General features: G+C 40.7%; 1 protein-coding gene across 1 annotated transcript in view; it reads left to right on the top strand.

The window, feature by feature from the left end:
- Positions 1-11,700, top strand: part of STK17A (serine/threonine kinase 17a) — a 46,966-nt gene extending 35,266 nt beyond the window's left edge. Inside the window, exons 4-7 of the mRNA XM_039462089.2 lie at positions 1,207-1,333; positions 5,043-5,091; positions 5,180-5,359; positions 6,509-11,700. Of these exons, the coding sequence (XP_039318023.2) occupies positions 1,207-1,333; positions 5,043-5,091; positions 5,180-5,359; positions 6,509-6,833 (681 nt within the window). The 3' untranslated portion in view covers positions 6,834-11,700. The remainder of the gene's footprint in view (positions 1-1,206; positions 1,334-5,042; positions 5,092-5,179; positions 5,360-6,508) is intronic.
- The last annotated feature ends 7,572 nt before the right edge of the window (positions 11,701-19,272 follow it).

Raw genomic sequence — 19,272 nt, 5'->3', positions numbered from 1 at the left:
TACACATGCAAAGGCGTGAGATGTGGGAGTGGCTGCCTTACTTACCGATTACAGACTGTTTGATTTGGAGCCCAGATTGCCTTTGGAGCCATGACAGGAAATTAATCTTGAAAAGGAAGCAAGGGTTCAGTCATAAAACACTGGGTGTTGTAGTGAAGTATTTGGAATTTACCAATGTTTCTCAGCTTACTTTTGGGAATATTCTTAATGGCAGGAAACTAAGTGAGGACCCTTTATAATGCAAACACAAACTTTTCTTTCACATTTTGTGTCTTAAAAATTTAATGAATTTTAAATTCTAGTCCATATTTGCTTATCTTTTTATAGTGAAAGCATCTTAGATTATTTTCCATTGGGCAAAAATGACTCTAGGGATATGAACCTCACTGATTCTGTGGCTCTGGGGAGCTCTTTCCCATTACTATATGCGTCCTCACCCCACATGTCCCCACTCACAAGTCTGGAGAGGACTTAGGGTAGAAGTTATCAGTATATAAGTGGCAGCTGAAGCTTTGGAAGTACATGAAATTGCTCAAAAATAGAATGCAGAGTGCCGGGGGAAGAGAGGCATGCAGCAAGAGATCCTGAACACCACAAAGATCTTTGACAACAGAAGGAAAACACAGAGGAAGTAGTGAGGGATCTGCAGAAGAAAGGAGATCCAAGGTGGAGAAAACGGGGAGGAATTTCTGCTTGGCAGTGCCCAGTGCTACAGAAATCATTGCACACAAAATAGTCCCTGAAAGACACCGGATTTGGTGGGTCTTCAATTATTAAAGTTATTGTGACCTTAATGAAGACAGATTCAGTCAAGGGGGTAAAGGAGATTTAGTTGGAATGAGAAATGATACCAATTGTACTTGACCATGCTTTCAAGAAGCTGAGTTTTGAGGAAATAGTAGGAAGTGAGTGTACTGCCTGGAAGGAGACTCAGGGTCATGGGGAATGGATTCCATAAGGTAGGGACAGAAACATGTTTATAGACTGACGAAAAGCCAGGGCAGGGGAAGATATTAAAAATATAAGAGAGTACTAGGCCTGCAGCCGTATACATAGGAAGTATATTGTAAAAATATTTAACAAATGACTGTTTGCTGTTAAATTCCTCAGTCTGTTTCACAGGTGAAATATATGTTTTATGGGCTACATGTTTTGTGTACTTAATCAGAGTTGTGTTGATTTCTGTGGGGGTGTGTTGTTTTTTAGCCTCAGAATATTCTGTTGACAAGTGAATCTCCATTGGGTGACATTAAGATCGTTGACTTTGGCCTTTCAAGAATATTGAAGAACAGTGAAGAGCTCCGAGAAATTATGGGTACCCCAGAGTATGTGGGTAAGTATTCATAAAAGTAGTTTTGCTCCGGGGTCAGGCATCACCTTCATTAGGAGACTTGTCCATGTGGTATGACTCAGAGTGGGGCCAGTTATCTGCTATATTGAAATTCTGCCATCTGAGATTTATTCCTTTGGATTAAATTTTACAATGTAAAACTTTCAAGAGTTAGGTACCAAATTGGTGATCTTTTCACTCTTTCTTCACTACAGGGCTAAGAGAATTTGAAGGGATTAAGTAATAGGAGAGGATTTGCTTAACAAAGTAGGATATTAGCTTATCTGAGGATGGGAGGATATTTAACAAGTAAGAACCTTTAAAGATGCTGTAGTTGATAACCAGCATTGATAAAGGAATTGCCAAGTCTAGGGTTCCACAGAAGTGTGGAGCAGAGAGGGCATTTGGTTGGATCCATGGTTGAGTGCTTCTGGCAGAAAGAAAAAGGAGCTTCAACGCTGAAATTGCAGCAAGAGAGCAGCTGAATGATGATACACCATGGGTCTAGGTTGGGTAAAAAAAGTCACCTGTGACTTTATTTGATAGATGGGAAGAAAAATAGGAGTTTGTAAGATTCACAGTTTGAATGATGGATTTTTTAAAAGTATCTGTAGTAGAATAAGGCTGTGAAATTTAGAGGTTGTGACCAGAGATTAGAATATTAATATTTAGGCGAGGCGCAGTGGCTTATGCCTGTAATCCCAGCACTTTGGGAGGCCAAGGCAGATGGATCACTTGAGGCCAGGAGTTTGAGAGCAGCCTGGCCAACATGGCAAAACCCCATCTCTACTAAAAATACAAAAATTAGCCGGGCATGGTGCTGCGCATTTATATTCCCAGCTACTTGAGTGGCAGGAGAATCGCTTGAACCCGGGAGGCAGAGGTTGTGGTGAGGCGAGATCATGCCACTGCATTCCAGCCTGGGTGACAGACCGAGATTCTGTCTTTAAAAAAAAAAAAAATTAATATTCAAAATTTTAGTGGTAAAATAGCGCTTTGTAATTATGAGGCCTTGGATGTAGTGCTGGAAAGACCGTTCTTTAGACCAGGAAGTCAAGAAGCTGTGAAGGTAGCTGTCCGGGTCACGGGCATCACTGTGGAAGTCACCTAAGCTGACAGCAGACCTGGGAGAAGAGGAGGGCAGCCGGAGCCGAATGGAGAAGGCTGTGGCCTGGGCCTGAGGGTAGGAGTGTGCAGTGGGCAGACAGGCTAGAAGAGGGGGAATGAGGAGAGCGGGTCTCCTTTCAGACAAGAGGGTGAAAAGAGTGAGTAGTCCTTGAAAGACTGAGGATGTTACAAGAGAAGAGCTTTCCAAAGCACAGAGATTCAGGAGGGCCAATAGGGTTGAAGAAAACAAAGTTGTATGGCAATGATAGTCTAAAAAATAATTCAGAGATTTTTAAAAGATCCTTAATTAGGTAAGAAAAGATAACACAGGCATAGAAACAACCTTTAAATTTTTTTATATATTTTAATGGGCCGGAATACTTTTCATTATGCTAACATGCATCATGGCCATTAAGTTTTAGTGATGTGACTTAATAGTGTTTCTTTAGGGAAAGCAGCAACCCAAGTACTTTAGCCAAATTTAATGGGTACCACAGTAAGTTCAAATACACAGGACTGCAGAATAAAGGTCTGCGAGCTGAAAAATCAAAATAATAATCACTGCCCTGAATGAGGTGGGATTTTGTTTTGTTAAATGCTTTCTTTGTTGTTTGAGACAGTCTCATTCTGTCACCCAGGCTGGAGTGCAGTGGCTCCGTCATAGCTTGCTGCAGTTCCTAACTTGAGATCCTCCTGCTTTGCCTCCTGAGTAGCCGGGACCACAGGCACGCACCAACACAGTGGGCCTGTTTTTTGTTCGTTTTTTTTGGTAAAGACGGATCTTGCTGTGTTGACCAAGCTAGTGTTTTGTTTTAGAGCTTTCTGTTCCTCAGTAAATTTTAAATTTTCTACCAAGTACCTTTCTCTGCCTCAAAATATTACATTGGAAGTACAAGCACAATGCAAAAAGAAAAAAACTAAAAATAATTCAGAAGTATATAATACAGAAAAACAAAGGGACTCTCCTCTTTTTCTTTCCCTGACTCACCTTTTAAAAGGTGAGTTTATGCCTCCCATAGTCATTTTATATATACAGAAACTGGTGTGAGTTCTACCCCTGTATTTGCCTTCTATGTGACCTTGGCCCTTAAATCTCTTTATACCTCAGATTCCTCTGTCCATAAAACGGGGTTAGTAATAGTACCAACCTCATAGGGAATTCATAACAATTTCATTGGATTTGCTATACAAAGCCCTTAAACCAGTATTCAGCACATGATAACCGCTCCATAAAGGAAGCTATTGGTATTTCCTGTACCTCTCCTCCCACAGTCTTGCTATGTGGTCTCTGTTTTACGGTTTCTTCCCCAGTAATTTGGATGCTATGCATTTCATTTTTAATTTCCTAGTCATTTCTTTTAAAACTTCTAAGTAACCTTCACAACCTCTGTTTCTCAACCATTTTAGAAATAAAAATTTAGGAGATTAGCATACCTAGCATTTCCTTCCAAACCTCTTACTCCCACTCATTTATGCTATGGGGGTTTGTCACAAACAAAGCAGTAGATACATGACTTTTGAGTATTTAGTCTTTTCATAGAACTAGAACATTTTCATTTCTTTTTTTTACATTGTAATTACCACAGTGTTTTAGTCTTTCATCGGTTTTCCCATGGATTCAGTACTTATTGACTGCCTTTTAATAGTTTAGCCTCCTTACTTCTTTAGTTTTGAAAAAGAATCATCTTTAGTTAACTGGACTATGAGTAGATTTTTATATTTTTCCTGAATCCTTGCATATTTGACAGTGTATTTCTATTGTATTTATGTGTGGCAGCAATTTACTTTTTATCAAAGCTTTTTTTTCTGAGACACGGTCTCTGTCACCAGGCTGGAGTGCAGTGGCACTATCTTGGCTCAATGCAGCCTCAACCTCCCAGGCTCAAGCAATCCACCCACCTCAGCCTCCCCAGTAGCTAGGTACACAGGCATGCACCATGCCACTCAGCTGAGTTTTGTTTACTTTTTATAGAGATGAGGTCTATGTTTCCCAAGCTGGTCTTGAACTCTTGGTTCAAGCGATCTTCCCGCCTTGGCCTTGTAAAGTGCTGGGCACCCAGCCTCAAAGCATATTGTCTTTCTCAGTTCTATAGATGCAACTTAGTTAACTTTGCCCCCATGCCTGTAGTCTCAGAATGCCCAATTTTTGTTTTAACTTTGTGGACTTTTTGTTCATAAATAGATGTTTTAAAAAGCTCATTCTGACTGCAACATAAAAAGATCGGAGGGGTGGGACAAGTAGTTGAAAAGGCCCAGGTAAGAGGAGAAAGTGCCATGGACAGGAGTGGGCCAGCAGGGAGGCAGCAATGTCAGTGGCAGTGAGAAAGCTTTAAAAGCCATAATCTGATAGAGATAATATATTTGGTGTTTTTAAAATATTTAAATATTTGTAATATACTAGGACTCAACAATGGTGGGTAGAAGTGTGAAAAGTAAACAAGTTAATCACAAACATCTAGTTAGGTTCTATATTAATTCATGTTAATTTATGGTAACCTTTCCTTTTAGCCCAAACGTGCTTCATAGTTTATAATGCTTTATCTCTAAGAGCAAATTAGGAATTTTTTGCACAAAGCTAAATGTTATCTTCTCTTTCTGATACTAGCTCCTGAAATTCTTAGTTATGATCCTATAAGCATGGCAACAGATATGTGGTAAGTGTTTATTAATGAAAAATTGATCAAATTAGTTTCAAGAAATGAGTATGGTACTAATGGTTCTTACATTTTCTTTCTAATTTAGGAGCATTGGAGTGTTAACATATGTCATGCTTACAGGAATATCACCTTTCTTAGGCAATAATAAACAAGAAACATTCTTAAACATCTCACAGATGAATTTAAGTTATTCTGAGGAAGAATTTGACATTTTGTCTGAGTCAGCTGTTGACTTCATCAGGACACTTTTAGTTAAGAAACCTGAGTAAGTATTAGTTTTATTTAATACCGATCTTGTCAGTTTATTGGCAATCTACTCCAACCAAAAATAGTTCAACATCTAAAACACCAAAATGGAAACACAAAAATGTTGACATAAAACTAGGTGAAACCCTTGGCTTAATATATCTGTTAAAAGAAAAGGGGGCAAAAATGAAAATATTTTTAGAAAATGTGAACCATGGCTGGGTGTGGTGGCCTGTAATCCCAGCACTTTCGGAGGCCAAGGTGGGTGGATCATGAGGTCATGAGATCAAGACCATCCTGGCCAACATGGTGAAACCCTGTCTCTACTAAAACTACAAAAATTAGCCGGGCATGGTGGCACGTGCCTGTGGTCCCAGCTACTTGGGAGGCTGAGGCGGAAGAATCGCTTGAACCCAGGAGGCAGAGTTTGCAGTGAACCGAGATTGCGCCACTGCACTCCAGCCTGGCGACAGAGAAAGACTCCGTCTTAAAAAAAAAAAAAAATGTGCGCCGGGCACGGTAGCTCAAGCCTGTAATCCCAGCACTTGGGGAGGCCGAAGCAGGTGGATCACGAGGTCAAGAGATCGAGACCATCCTGGTCAACATGGTGAAACCCCGTCTCTACTAAAAATACAAAAAATTAGCTGGGCCTGGTGGTGCGTGCCTGTAATCCCAGCTACTCGGGAGGCTGAGGCAGGAGAATTGCCTGAACCCAGGAGGCGGAGGTTGCGGTAAGCCGAGATCGCGCCATTGCACTCCAGCCTGGGTAACAAGAGTGAAACTCGATCTCAAAAAAAAAAAAAAAAGTGAACCATACCTCCGTGTAACAGGATTTAAATATTAGCAAAATTGTATTATTACAAATGTGTCATGGCGGTAAATGGCACTTATAATTCATGGTGAGTAGAAATTAACAGTGAAATTTTGACAGCTAAACTCTAGCAGATACTTCTCATCTGTTCTTGGTGTCTCTCGAGAGCATTTCAGGGATAACTTAAAATATTTCAACATTTTGGAAAATTATACCCAAACTCCAAAACTAATAGTTTTATTCAGGAATCACAGTAAGACTTGCCAGCTTTGCATACTTCCCAAAATATAGTACCTTATGCTCTAATTTTAATTGAAGTTCTAACATGTCTTAACTGTAACATGTGTATCTTTACAGAGATCGAGCCACTGCTGAAGAATGTCTAAAGCACCCCTGGTTGACACAGAGCAGTATTCAGGAGGCTTCTTTCAGGATGGAAAAGGCACAAGCAGCAGCAAATGCCTTCCAAGAAGGTCATTCTGTGCCTGAAATTAATTCAGATACTGACAAACCAGAAACCAAGGAATCCATTGTAACCGAAGAGTTAATTGTAGTTACTTCATATACTCTAGGACAATGCAGACAGTCTGAAAAAGAGAACATGGAGCAAAAGGCCATTTCCAAACGATTTAAATTTGAGGAACCTTTGCTACAAGAAATTCCAGGAGAATTTATCTACTGAGCAGTATTTCGAGATTTCTACACTGAAAATATTATTTATGGACCTCTGGCTGAATGGAACATATACTGGAAGTGGATAACCAGTGTCACTTACACAAACAAAAATAACTGTCAAATTTGTGGAATTAGGTGGAAGCCAGATTTTAAAAGTTGCCAACCAGGAGATTTAACAGGTACAGTTATCCGTTCAATGTTATTTTTAAGAAGGGAGATGTCTGTACCTTTTAATTCTACATCCCGTTTCTCCAGAATGAGAATTTGTGTATAATGATATTTGTATTCACTTTCTTCAAAAAATCCAAGTAAAAGTGCCAAAACTACATTTCTGTAAATCTCTTGCATTATTCATGTGTTATCTATATCTGCATATGTTAATATCTTTACTAAAATTGATACTTTTTCACTTTAGATTTGTTTTGCCAAAAACAAATCTGTATCTATAGACATCTATATTTTCGAGACCTGGAATAACATTTACTAAAGTTTGATAATGTCTTATTTTTATATTTTCTTACTGCTTTATGTTGACTTGATTTGGCTTCTGTTGTCTGTTTTTGCCTCAATGTGTGTAACCTATCAGTGGAAAAACCTGAATTTTTTTTTTCTCTTCAATGTCACTAGTAAGAGAGGTGGTAATTTTTCACCTCTGAAATTATTCTGGGTTTAATTGTCAGCTGTTCGGCTGCTACCTTCCTCACAGCACACTCACATGCATCTGCTCTAATATCCTGTACCCCTGCCACTTCCTTGCACACACACACCGTGCTTCTCATTTAATTTTGGATTCTACCTTTGGCCCCATTTTAATGTCCAAAACATAGTAATTTTTAAGAATTACTTCTGTATAACTTAATTTTGGATTTCTTTTTTAATAACTACAGGACAGGTAACCTAAGATGAGCTAGTGCAGGAGTCAGCATACTGTGTGTGGCCTGTGCTGCCTGTTTGGTGAGGTTTTATTGGAACAGCCACACCTATGTGTTCACGTTTTGTTTGTGGATGCCTTTACGCTACACTGCACGGGTGAAGAGTTGTGACAGAGATCTGAAAGCCTGTACAGCGTAAGGTATTTAGTATCTGGCCCTTTATGGAAAAGAGAAAGTTTGCCAATTCCCAGGCAATTATAATCTAAATATATTTAAAATAGGAGATATTTTCTATTTAAAACCAATCTTGCCACAGTCCTTTGGGGAGCATCTTATTTCACAGAGCAGGATAATCTTATGACTTGATTACATTTTTTCCTTGACATTTTCACTGAAATAAGTGGAGATTTTATTTACTAAAACTATTTTTACTAAATGTTAGCAGCACAAAAGTATCAGTTTCAATACACTGTGATGGGTTTCCATGAAAATTAGTATCTCTTTAGTTATCTCTATTATTAAGTAACTAGCTTTCTAATAAATTGTAAGAGAAGTATACCTAGAAGATAAATGAAAATATCTGGGAAGAGATATGTTTAATCCTCAGCTGGAATTATTCAGGGGAGAAGGATTATCACCTCATCCTTGTCCCACCTTTTTTATCTAAGCCACTATAACTGTGTGTCCCTTTTAAAGCAGCATATTCAACACTGTCATCCTACACTTTTTAAAGCTTCTGATTTTGCAATAGTTGTAGACTTAAAGGGAGTTGAAAAGACAGTACAGATACATCTTACATAACTACAGGAAATTAATTTTTGCACAGCCTATATCATTTTATGCCATCTTATCTTCCTGTAACCCTACCAAGACAGTTGAGATACGGAACTGCTTCACCGCCATATAAAGATCTGTTGATGTCAGCATTTTACCAATTTGAGTGAAATGTAGAAAACTTAACTCTCTTGCCTGTCCCCTCCCCACTCTATTTACAATTGTCTTTAAATATATCTGCTACGTACATTGAGATCCACATCAGATAATCTTGCTTTCACTACCAAATAATTTAAAAAACACAGGAAGGAAAAAGTCTATTGTATTTACCCATTTTCTGCTGTTTCTGTCATTCTTCCTGCCATTCCAAGCCTTTTTTTTTTTTTAAACATTTCTGGTTCCTATCCTTTAGGGAATTATTCAAGGTCTACAGGGTAGACCCATTCAACAAATTATATTAGTTTTTCATCATCCAAGAACGTATTACCCCTTCATTCCTGAAGGAACATTTCACCAGATACAGAATTTGGAGTTGACAGTTTTGTTTTGAGGCAGTCTCACTCTGTTGCCCAGGCTGGAATGCAGTGGCAGGATCTTGGCTCACTGCAACCTCCACCTCCTGCGTTCAAGCAATTCTCATGCCTTAGCCTCCTAAGTAGCTGAGATTACAGGCACAGGCCACCATGCCTAGCTAATTTTTTTAAATTTTTAATAGAGACAGAATTTCACCATGTTAGCCAGGCTGGTCTCAAACTCCTGAATTGAAGTGATCCACTCACCTTGGCCTCCCAAAGTGCTGGGATTACAGGCATGCACCACTGTGCTCAGCTACCCGTTGACAGTTCTTTTAGCACTCAAATAATTGGTCTCACTTCTTGCCTCCACGGTTTCCAAAGAGAAATCTACTGTCATTTGCATTACTTTTCCCTACAGGTAAGATGTCATTTCTTTCTTGATGCTTTGAAGCTTTTTTCTTTGTCTTTAGTTTTCAGAAGTCTGTCCTATCATGGATTTATTGGGGTTTCACTCAGCTTTTTGAATACAGGCATACCTCAAATATTATTGGTTCAGTTCCAGACCACTGCAATAAACCAAATACCACAAGAAAGCAAGTCACATGAATTTTTTGCTTTTTCAGTGCACATAAAATGGTTTATACTATAGTTTTTGTTTTTGTTTTTGTTTTTTTTTGAGACGGAAAGTTTCACTTTTGTTACCCAGGCTGGAGTGCAAAGGCTTGGCTGACTGCAACCTCCACCTCCTGGGTTCAGGCAATTCTCCTGCCTCAGCCTCTTGAGTAGCTGGGATTACAGGCATGTGCCACCATGCCCAGCTAATTTTTTGTATTTTTAGTAGAGACAGGGTTTCACCATGTTGACCAGGATGGTCTCGAACTCCTGGCCTCAAGCGATCCACCCGCCTTGGCCTCCCAAAGTGCTGGGATTACAGGCGTGAGCCACTGCACCCAGCCATAGTTTGACTTTCTAGGACATTTGTAGAAAATTCACTATTCAAAACAAAGTCGAAGAGACAAGAAGGAGTAGACACATTTATCCCTGTTCCTCCCACTAAGTGCAGCCTGGACTTACGTAAAACAAACAGAAGACTACTATGAAAGATGAGAAGACTGACTGGCTAGGAACTTCAGTACCCAAGGAATAACACAGCATTGACTTACCTGCGTTTTCTTTTGCCTCATATAGCTCAGATTGGGCACTGGAGAAATCGGTACCCCAGAAACACCAATAGGAGCCAACAGCTAAGCAAAGTCTGGTGTCTCTAGCCAAAGGATCAGGACAGGGCAACCTAGAAAGATGGAGCGCTCTCAGACAGTAACTGCCCTACTCTATGCAAACACCATGGAAAAACCCATGGCCCAAACCCCACAGCCTCATCAGCAAAGGCCAAGTGGGGAGCCTAGACCTTTTCCTTTGCCTGTTTTAATGAGGCCTCCCCATCCCCTGCTGGTGCTGTGTCAGAGCTAGCCCAGTAGGGAGGGGGGACTTCTATCCCTGCAGGATGGTAATGAGGTCCACCCCCATAGTGCCAGTGGAGGCCATATTGGGAGCCTAGACTTTCACCCTGACTCAGGAGAAACAACTCCCCCTACTCCCATGGTATCAGTGGGGCCCACGTGTTCTAGTGGGAAGCCACCCCTTCCCCTGCCTATGTTCAAAGGGGGCTCAGTGGTGAGCCTGAACCTTCACCCCTACCACTTGGCCCCCTCACCACCTGGGGTAAACATAATTGACAAATGTATGTCTTCCAACTGCTCCACTGATTGGCCATTCCCTTGTCTGTCTCCCACTTTTCTGGCCTTCCTATTCCCTGACACACAACAGTACTGAAATTAGGCCAATTAATAACCCCACAATAGCATCTAAATGTGAGAGGTGAGGAAGCTGCAGGAGAAAATTTGGGGTCGGGATTTTTCTCCCCTAGCCAAGGGAAGCCATGAGAGACTGTACCAGGAAGAATGTTGCATTCCAGCGTAGATACTGTGCTTTTCCCAGTCTTCGCAACCAGCAGACCAGGAGATGCCCTCTGGTGCCCACGCCACCAAGGCCCAAGACACATAATCAGATTCACTAAGGTTGAAATAAAGGAAAAAAATGTTAAGGGCAGCCAGAGAGAAAGGTTGGGTTACCCACAAAGAGAAGCCCATCAGACTAACAGCAAATCTCTCTGTGGAAACCCTACAAAAGTCAGAAGACAGTGGGGGCCAATATTCACCATTCTTAAAGAATTTTCAACCCAGAATTTCATATCCAGCCAAACTAAGCTTCATAAGCAAAGGAGAAATAAAATCCTTTACAGACAAGCAAATGCTGAGAGATTTTGTCACCACCAGGCCTGCCTTACGAGAGTTCCTAAAGGAAGCACTAAATATGGAAAGAAACAACTGGTACCAGCCACTGCAAAAACATACCAAAGTGTAGAGACCATCAATGGCAGAAAGAAACTGCATCAGTTAACAGCCAAAATAACCAGCTACCATCATAATGACAGAATCAAATTCACACAGAACAATATTAATCTTAAATGTTAATGAGGTAAATGCCCCAATTAAAAGACACAGTCTGGCAAACTGGATAAAGAGTCAAGACCCATGAATGTGCTGTATTCAGGAGACCCATCTCACATGCAAAGACAAACATAGGCTCAAAATAAAGGGATAGAAGGATATTTACCAAGCAAATGGAAAGCAAAAAAAAAAAAAACAAAAAGCAGAGGTTGCTTTATGAATCTGGGTTCTCCTGTATTGGGTGCATATTACTGGGTTAATAATGAAATTAAGGCAGAAATAAAGATGTTCTTTGAAACCAATGATAACAAAGACAACATTCCAGAATCTCTGGGACACATTTAAAGCAGTGTGTAGAGGGAAATTTATAGCACTAAATGCCCACAAGAGAAAGTAGGAAAGATCTAATATCGACACCCTAACATCACAATTAAAAGAACTAGAGAAAGAAGAACAAACAAATTCAAAAGCCAGCAGAAGACAATAAAGATCATAGCAGAACTGAAGGTGGCAGAGACACAAGAAAACCCTAAAAATATATATATATATATATCAATGATTCCAGAAGCTGGTTTTTTGTAAAGATCAACAAAACAGACTGCTAGCCAGACTAATACAGAAGAAAAGAGAGAAGAATCAAATAGATGCAATAAAAAATGATAAAGAAGATATCACCACCAATCCCACAGAAATACAAACTACCATCAGAGAATAAACACCTCTACACAAACAAACTGGAAAATCTAGAACAAATGGATCAATTCCTGGACACATACACCCTCCCAGAACTGAACCAGGAAGAAGTTGAATCCCTGAATAGACCAATAACAAGTTCTGAAATTGAGGCAACAATTAACAGCCTACCAATCAAAAAAAGTCCAGGACCAGGCAGATTCACAGCCGAATTCTACCAGAGGTACAAAGAGGAGCTGGTACCATTCCTTCTGAAACTATTCCAAACAATGGAAAATGAGGGAATCCTCCCTAATTCATTTTATGAGGCCAGCATCATCCTGATACCAAAACCTGGCGGAGATACAACAACAAAAGAAAATTTCAGGCCAATATCCCTGATGAACATCAATGCAAAAATGCTCAGTAAAATACTGACAAATTGAATCCAGCAGCACATCAAAAAGCTTATCCACCACGATCAAGTTGGCTTCATCCCTGGGATGCAAGGCTGGATCAACATATAAAAATCAATAAATGTAATCCATCACATAAACAGAACCAATAATAAAAATCACATGATTATCTCAATAGATGCAGAGAAGGCCTTCAACAAGATTCAACAGCCCTTCATGCTAAAAACTCTCAATAAACTAGGTACTGATGGAACGTATCTCAAAATAATAAGAGCTATTTATGACAAACCCACAGCCAATATCATACTGAATGGACAAAAACTGGAAGCATTCCCTTTGAAAACTGGCACAAGACAAGGATGCCCTCTCTCACCACTCCTATTCAACATAGCATTTGAAGTTCTGACCAGGGCAATCAGGCAAGAGAAAAAAATACAGGGTATTCAATTAGGAAAAGACAAAGTCAAATGATCTCTATTTGCAGATGACATCACTGTGTATTTAGAAAACCCCGTCATCTCAGCCCAAAATCTCCTTAAGCTGATAAGCAACTTCAGCAAAGTCTCAGGACACAAAATCAATGCGCAAAAATCACAAGCATTCCTATACGCCAATAACAGACAAAGAGCCAACTCATAAGTGAACTCCCATTCACAATTGCTACAAAGAAAATAAAATACCTAGGAATACAACTTGAAGGGATGTGAAGGGCCTCTTTAAGGAGAACTACAAACCACTGCTCAAGGAAATAAGAGAGAACACAAACAAATGCAAAAACATTGCATGCTCATGGATAGGAAGAATCAGTATCATGGAAATGGCCACACTGCCCAAAGTAATTTATAGATTCAATGCTACCACTGACTTTCTTCAGAGAACTGGAAAAAACTACTTTAAATTTCATATGGAACCAAAAGGGAGCCCACATATAGCCAAGACAATCCTAAGCAAAAAGAACAAAGCTGGAGGCATCACACTACCTGACTTTAAACTACACTACAAGGCTACAGCAACGAAAACAGCATGGTACTGGTACCAAAACAGATAAACAGACCAATGAAACAGAACAGAGGCCTCAGAAATAATACCACACATCTGCAACCATCTGATCTTTGACAAACCTGACAAAAACAAGCAATGAGGAAAGGATTCCCTATTCAATAAATGGTGCTGGGTAAACTGGCTAGCCATATGCAGAATGCTGAAACTGGATCCCTTCCTTATACCTTATGCAAAAATTAACTCAAGATGAATTCAAGACTTAAATGTAAGACCTAAAACCATAAAAACCCTAGAAGAAAACCCAGGTAGTACCATTCAGGACATAGGCATGGGCAAAGACTTCATGACTAAAGCAACAAAAGCCAAAACTGACAAATGGGATCTAATTAAACTAAAAGGCTTCTGCACAGCAAAAGAAACTATCATCAAAGTAAACAGACAACCTACAGAATGGGAGAAAATCTTTGCAAGCTATCCATCTGACAAAGGGCTAATATCCAGAATCTACAAAGAACTTAAATTTACAAGAAAAAAACAACCCTATCAAAAAGTGGGCAAAGGATATGAACAGGTACTTCTCAGAAGACATTTATACAGCCAACAAACATATGAGAAAAAGCTAATAATCACTGGTCATTATAGAAATGCAAATCAAAACCACAATGAGATACCATCTTATGCCAGTTAGAATGGTGATCATTAAAAAATCAGGAGACAACAGATGCTGGAGAGGATGTATGTGGTGAAATAGCAATGCTTTTACACTATTGGTGGGAGTGTAAATTAGTTCAGCCATTGTGGAAGACAGTGTGGCAATTCCTCAAGGATCTAGAACTAGAAATACCATTTGACCCAGCAATCCCATTACTGGGTATATACCCAAAGATTTATAAATAATTCTACTATAAAGATACATGCACACATATGTTCATTGTGGCACTGTTCACAATAACAAAGACTTGGAACCAATCCAAATGCCCATCAATGATAGACTGGATAAAGAAAATGTGGCATATATACACCATAGAACACTATACAGCCATAAAAAAGAATGAGTTCATGCCTTTGCAGAGACATGGAGGAAGCCGGAAACCATCATTCTCAGCAAACTAACACAAGAACAGAAAATCAAACACTGTATGTTCTCACTCATAAGTGGGAGTTGAACAGTAAGAATGCCTGGACACAGGGAGGGGAACATCTCACACACTGGGGTCTGTTAGAGGGTGGGGGGCTAAGCGAGAGAGAGCACTGGGAGAAATACCTACTGTAGATGAGGGGTCGATGGGTACAGCCTATCACCATGGCACATATATACCTATGTAATAAACCTGCACATTCTGCACATGTACCCCAGAACTTTAAAACAAAAATTCCAGAATTTCCTGATCTTGAACCACCTTTGCATTCCTGGAATAAACCTCTCAATCACTGTTAACAGTAGGGTGCACTAGGTTAGGATGAAGTAACAACCCCTCATCTTAGGGGCTTGTAAGGGTTTACTTCTCTCTCATGCACCATGTCCCACTGTGGGTCAGCTGTCAGCTCCAGCCCCCCAAGCCCTTGAAGTAGCCACCATCTGGAACATAACGAATCTTAGGAAAGGTGGCAAGGTGGACACGGTGAACCAAGGGCTGGTGCTTAAAACTTAGTCCTGCGTGCCACTTCCACTCACAAGCCACACAGTCACACCTAAGTTCAACAAGGCAGAGATGTATAATCCTCCCACAAGGAAGAGCACTGAGAGGGAGAAGCACCAACCTGTTTTGTGAAAAACAATACAATATACCACTATGTATCACTGGATTCAGTTCACTGATACTTTATTTCGAATTTTTGCATCAACTTTCATAAGGGAGCCAGGTCTAGTTTCTGATTTCATAAAAATAATTTGGAAGTGAAAAATTACTTTGTCATTAAGACTACAAGGTAACTGACGTGCTAGCTAAACTTAAGTGTTATGAGTATGTAGTAGGGCAGGCGTCCCCAAACTTTTTACACGGGGGGCCAGTTCATGTCCCTCAGACGGTTGGAGGGCCGCCACATACTGTGCTCCTCTCACTGACCACCAATGAAAGAGATGCCTGAAGTGCGTCGGGGGGCCAGATAAATGGACTCAGGGGGCCGCATGCGGCCCGCAGGCTGTAGTTTGGGGATGCCTGTAGTAGGGGATCTAATTTCTGCCTTGATGGCTTATTACTTAAAAATAAAATACTTTTAATATACTGTATGTGATCTGATTAAAATGTTGCCTTTAAAAAAATCATTTGGGGTCCGGGCGTGGTGGCTCATGCCTGTAATCCCAGCACTTTGGGAGGCCAAGGCGGGCGGATCACGAGGTCAAGAGATCAAGACCATCCTGGCCAACACCATGAAACCCTGTCTCTACTAAAAATACAAAAAAATTAGCTGGGCGTGGTGGCACACGCCTGTGGTCCCAGCTACTCAGGAGGTGGAAGATTCGCTTGAACCCGGGAGGCAGAGGTTGCAGTGAGCCAAGATTGTACCACTGCACTCCAGCCTGGTGACAGAGCAAGACTCCGTCTCAAAAAAAAAAAAAAATCATTTTGGAAATTTCCTCTAAGGAAAAAAAAAATTGGAAGATAATTTAGGAATTAAAAGTACTCTCTCCTGCAAAGTCAAATTTCACTTCTGCACCCAACCTGTGTCTTAGAGGCATGTTTTTAGTATTTTCATTTCCTACTTTTCTGTCCTGGATTCTAAAAGGGGCACAGTTTTTCCGTACTCATTCCTGACAGTGCTTTCAACTGAGCAACTCTGCCAAAAAACATGCCTGAACCAGGAGTGCATTACTAAGGAGCCAAGAATCTTCCAGTGGGTGGAGACTGGAGGTTTTCCTATCACCCTCCAATCTCTTTCTTGACACCCCACCCTTGTCATTGAGCCTCCTGTGTAAACATCTTTTGCCCAAGCATCCCAATGAGCAGTATAAACATTGTCTCACCTGTAAGGCAAGTGATTGGTAAATATTTATTCATATTTTTCAGAGGGACAAACTGAAAACGCCAGAGTCAAGTGACCTAAGGCCACTTCCAAAGCTGTTGGCTTTCAGAAAACCCTTCAGAGCTACCTCTTCTTGAGCATCTCCCTGGCCTTGCTGGTGGCCAGAGGACAGAAGCAACTATTGTTAAATTCTGCCTGTTTTGTATATACGTAATTTCAGTTTCATTGTTGCTGTATACAAAGTTCACCAAAACTCAGAGTAATAAAACCTTATCAAGTATTATCAAGTCCTTGGGTTGGTGAATAGGGAATGTTTGCAAGCAAGAGGAGACATTCTAGGAGAACTGAACAGACGGTAAAGTCTGTGACTTACCTGAAAGTCATACTGGTCTTGTCAGTACACATTAAGCACAATCTCTGAAACCTTCATTAACAGCAGAATCACGTGCTTACCCCGCAATCTTTGACAGCCACAAATTGTATGCAGCGTCCCCACTGGCATTCACACACTATGGCCAACCTACCTTTCCACGTCCCTCCTTTACTCTACCTATGCTCACCTATATGCTGTCGAAACTGGGTCTCTTATTTCTGGGGCACAGTTCCCATCTGCCCGCTCTGGGGCCTTTCTTCACGTTGTGCTTTCCAGTTGCGGGGCACTCTCCATCATGTCTGCTTATCAAAATCTTGGACTTCAAGGTCCACAAGGACACTACTGCCTCCAGATAGCTTCTTAAATTTCTCCTAACTGGTATCTCTTTTCTACATCATTTTTAGCAACACAGCTTGAAATTATTTTGGCACGGTATTCTAATACTCTCCACGGCCCCTGCTTATCCACCCAGCATACTGGCCGGCAAGGAACTTGTGGGTGGAGGCCCTGCAGCCTCTTCTATAGCAAAGCACATGGGAGTCACTCTACCATTTGTTGGCAGTGATCCTTCTCCTGCAGTCTTTACAGATCTACAGTTCGTGTAATTCTAGGAAAGCCCTTTCTCCGGTCTCCAGGCTATCCTGTCTCTTCATGGGATGCACTGGGGGCCCTTCCTTAAAAAGTCACCTTTTCTCCTGATGCATTACCCAAGACATCATTAAGGTAGTTAGTGACTCAATGGCTGAGTCACGGTGATGACTGGATATAAAGGAAGTAGTAGGCTGCAGTGTACATCATCACTATCTTCAAAGAACAGGAAAGACAGTGTCTACTGCAAGGACCAGGTTCCAGCCTGTTCAGAATCACCCATGAAGGCATTAAGTGCACACATGGAAGTAAATGTGAACAGAAGAAATACCCAAGAGAGTGGCTTTCAAATAGAAATCAAGGAGCTTTTCACTACATAATACTATTTCCTATCAGGTGGATTAGGAAAGCTGCTTTTTTTTTGAGACGGAGTTTCACTCTTGTTATCCAGGGTGGAGTGCAATGGCGCAATCTCGGCTCACCACAACCTCCACCTCCTGGGTTCAGGCAATTCTCCTGCCTCAGCCTCCTGAGTAGCTGCGATTACAGGTACGCGCCACCGTGCCCAGCTAATTTTTTCTATTTTTAGTAGAGACGGGGTTTCACAATGTAGACCAGGATGGTCTCGATCTCTTGACCTCGTGATCCACCCACCTCGGTCTCCCAAAGTGCTGGGATTACAGGCTTGAGCCACCGCACCCGGCAGGAAAGCTTCTTAATTCAAACTCTACACTTGTTTTTACTTCAGAACAGATGGCCAACCTAAGCCCTGGTTTTCTACAATTTGGCCATAGCAAAGAAACAACCAAAAAAATTCAAACACTAAAATGAAGTAAAAGTTGTTAGAGAGCAAAAAGCAACACAAATTCACAACATACACACAATAGGACAGTGTGTAACTTAAAAAGCACAAAACTGTACAGTACTCTGCCATTTATTCTAAAAGACTGTAGAGACGAATATTTATCTAAACCCACTGACAAAAGTGCTCTCAGGGAGAGACTTTTCACTGTATAATCAATCTACTCAAAGAACGCACAAATATGTTTTTAAAGAAACAACTCCAGAAATAACTTGTAAAAACTGAAGACCTCATTCTCTACCAATATATTTAAGCTCTTTTTTTTCTGAAAGGCTTCTCTTGAATGAATATTAAGAATGTAGGAAGAGAGCGCATGGCTATCCTTCATTGTAGACAACCAACTACAATTACATTAAGCCTGCTAATACTAAGAGAGTTAAACTGACTTCAAAGCACAGATTTCTGTTTTGTAGGTTCTGCTGCTCAGAAGGAAGTTCTCCTGCTTTATAGTATGTTTCCTTATAAGACTAATAAAGCCTAAGGATACAATTCTCTAACATGTGGTTATGTTGTGTGGAAAGCAGAAGGATAAGAACATGCTAGCTAGCTATTTATTTATTCATTCATTCATTCAGATGGAGTTTCACTTTTATTGCCCAGCCTGGAGTGCAATGATGCAATCTTGGCTCTCTAAAGCCTCCGCCTCCTGGATTCAAGTGATTCTCTGCCTCAGCCTCCCAAGTTGCTGGCATGCATTACTGACATCCACCACCATCCCTGGCTGATTTATTGGTATTTTTAGCAGAGATGGGTTTCACCATTTTGTCCAGGCTGGTCTCAAACTCCTGACCTCAGGTGGGTGATCCACTCGCCTCAGCCTCCCACAGTGCTAGGATCACAGGCGTGAGCCACCGTGCCCAGCCAGAACCTGTCTAACTTTCCTACATTAACTGTACAT

This window comes from Saimiri boliviensis, chromosome 10 (genome assembly GCF_048565385.1).
Source record: "Saimiri boliviensis isolate mSaiBol1 chromosome 10, mSaiBol1.pri, whole genome shotgun sequence".
Taxonomy (NCBI): Eukaryota; Metazoa; Chordata; class Mammalia; order Primates; family Cebidae; genus Saimiri; species Saimiri boliviensis.
The sequence above is the reverse complement of the archived record's forward strand: the minus strand, read 5'-3'. Positions and strand labels throughout refer to the sequence as shown.